This window comes from Seriola dumerili, unplaced genomic scaffold, assembly GCF_002260705.1.
Source record: "Seriola dumerili isolate Sdu_G_001 unplaced genomic scaffold, Sdu_1.0 BDQW01003157.1, whole genome shotgun sequence".
In the NCBI taxonomy this organism is placed as follows: Eukaryota; Metazoa; Chordata; class Actinopteri; order Carangiformes; family Carangidae; genus Seriola; species Seriola dumerili.
Genome location: NW_019177412.1, coordinates 1 through 2574, shown reverse-complemented (window position 1 = coordinate 2574; position 2574 = coordinate 1). Strand labels below are relative to the sequence as shown.

The window sequence follows — 2574 nt, the reverse complement described above, 5'->3', positions numbered from 1 at the left end:
GTCAACATTGATTTTAATGGCTAAGATGACAACTGCTGCTCACAGATTTGAACCAGCATGGGGCCCTTTCCTAAAATAACCCGTTGCCTCCCAAGTAACAGTTGGTTAGCTAAAACTAACGCCATGTGGCCCCTTGGCACTGAAGGTGAAATTAGGTTACAGCTGAGTGTAACATTAGTAATAAATGAGTATAAACGCATTGTTTAATCAATTCCTTGCAATTTGGGTGTTGTGTTTTTAGAAAGGTGGGAAAAATATAACTGATATTGGAAAATATTCAAACATCGAGTATATCTCTTAATACAGCCCAAAGCACACAGCTTCAGCATGGTGAGAACTAGCCATGGCGGTAAGCTACGACTGAACAATTGATCTTCGGGGAAGAGGTTTAACAAACAGTAAAATTTCCAGTCACAAGTGTGTTGTACTTACAGAGATCTGAGTGAATTCTGGAGCGTTGTCGTTGCTATCCGTTACGGTGAGGATTACTTTGGAAGTTCCAGTCAACCCCTCTCCAATCATGTCTGCTGCCTGTACCACCAGAGTGTACTTGGGGTATTTCTGTTGGAGGAGACATACAATGACATTAACTGATCAGCTGGAAGGCTTAAACATTTTCTGAGCATAAACCCCTAAATCTATGCCAGGCCCAACATACTGATGAAAAGGTGATACTTAGTTTTTCGGCACATAACTACTCCTGCACTTTTGTGCTATTGAAACCGTTCAAGTATTTCAACAGGTAGGTGCGAAAGCACAGTAAGACAGGGAAAATGTTTTTACATTCTTACCTCTCTGTCTAGCCCACCAGCATTGACTCTGATGACTCCAGTGACTGGATTGATGACAAACAGGTAGTCGCTGGGCAACAATGGATCCTGACTCAAAATACGGTAGCGGATATCTGAGTTGTCAGAATTTGGCTGGTCAGCATCTGTGGCCGTAACTGTAATCACCTCAAAACCTGGACAGAGGGAATCCAGAAGAGTAAATTAAGTACATTTTAGGCCTAAAGTATCAAGTACCCTTATGAACCAGATTATGCTCTAACAAGGTATTTGATAAAGCCAATCCAAGGCTAGCATGGAAGTCCAACAAGAAAAAACACCACTCTGGTTAAAATCAAGCAGATCATCTTCCATACCACCCCCCTCCAGGTTTCTCCATCATTGTCAGCATGAGCCCTGAACTCCCTCAGAAGAACTAGAGTCCCCAGGTGTTGCCCCTTCCAGGACAACCATGAAGGCCTGATACTCCAAACTCCCGGGGGGGGGTCTTGCGAGAATCATTACATCCCCATATAGTAGACTCAAATTACCCCAATATATAAAAAAGTTGTGTACAATCAATGATCACTGAGTGAAGCTTGAGTTTCCCTTTTTCTTTTTTGTTAACTCCATTTCCATTTCTTAAAAGTCTCAACCATTTTTTTATAACAATCTCAACACATCACAATTGAACTGCTTTAATACCTGTTCTACTTGTTTTCTCTTATCTCCTACTTCCCCCACTTATTTCTCTGACGTTGTCTCCTCTCGTTTCTCTGTGTGTATCTCACTCACTGACTCGAGTCTCAATGGTTGGCTGAGTGGCAGCACGTGACCAGTGCCATGAAAGCTACTCAATAAGTTGTAGGTTATAAATGCAGGTAGATCGGTGCCTGGGTCCGGATCTGGACCCTGGTCCGCCTATCAGTGACCTCTGGGTTAGAAGTTACATTAGAAAAAGTTTCATTCAGGACTGCCACATCCACTGTGTAGAAGCATCAGGTCCTGGATTTCACTACATCGAAGTTTAGGACAGACATCAGCAGCTATATCCAGCTCCTTTCTCAGTCTCTCTAACGTGAAACATAATGTTGAAAACCAACCAACATATTTTTCAGACTAAGTAAACTGACAGTACCATTTGGTGAGGCCTCAGGAACTTCTCCCAGGAAGGTATCTTGAGTGAAAACAGGTTTGTTGTCATTCTGGTCTATTACATTCACTACTATATCCATGGGCTCCTCAGCATTTCCTGCACCTTCTGCCACAGCATGAGCTTGAAACTGCACACAGGAAAACACATTTGAATTACAAATACTGTACATGCAAGAATAACTCATACAGTCAGATGCTTTCATTCCATCTCAGTAGAACATGTGTACAGATGATGTGATACACATTCCAGCCACTGGTTTTACACTAAATCACTGATCTGCATACATTTCCCACATTTCAAGCAAGAAACAACCATAAGACATGAAGAGAAAAATGGCAGAACCTTTTGAGGAGATGCAATGTATTAAATGGCCTCACAGACCACCACTACAACGCTGCCTCTTTCTTAAGAGCTACATAACTACAACCTCCTCCACCATTGCCATGTTGTGAGAATATTTTAACTGAGCTGCCCTCTAGTGGATATATTGCTTAACAACATGCCATAGTAAATGATTCATGGAAGTACATGGGCAGTGACGATTACATCGTTTGAAATGGATGCATCTATTTGTGTATGTAAAAGGAGCATAAAAGAGTGGAGTAACCGTTGGGTTCTTGGTCTCCTCCCTGACCAAGACTTTTCTTGCCA

General features: G+C 42.0%; 1 protein-coding gene across 1 annotated transcript; it reads right to left on the bottom strand.

Moving 5' to 3' along the window:
- Positions 1-432: 432 nt before the first annotated feature.
- Positions 433-2065, bottom strand: LOC111239619 (cadherin-2-like; the record flags this gene model as incomplete). The annotated part of the gene is made up of 3 exons (XM_022769500.1): positions 1906-2065; positions 792-964; positions 433-561 (listed from the first exon to the last, which is right to left on the bottom strand). Coding segments are annotated over exons 1-3 (399 nt in total), but the record flags the coding sequence as incomplete, so codon positions are not given.
- Between the last annotated feature and the right edge of the window lie 509 nt (positions 2066-2574).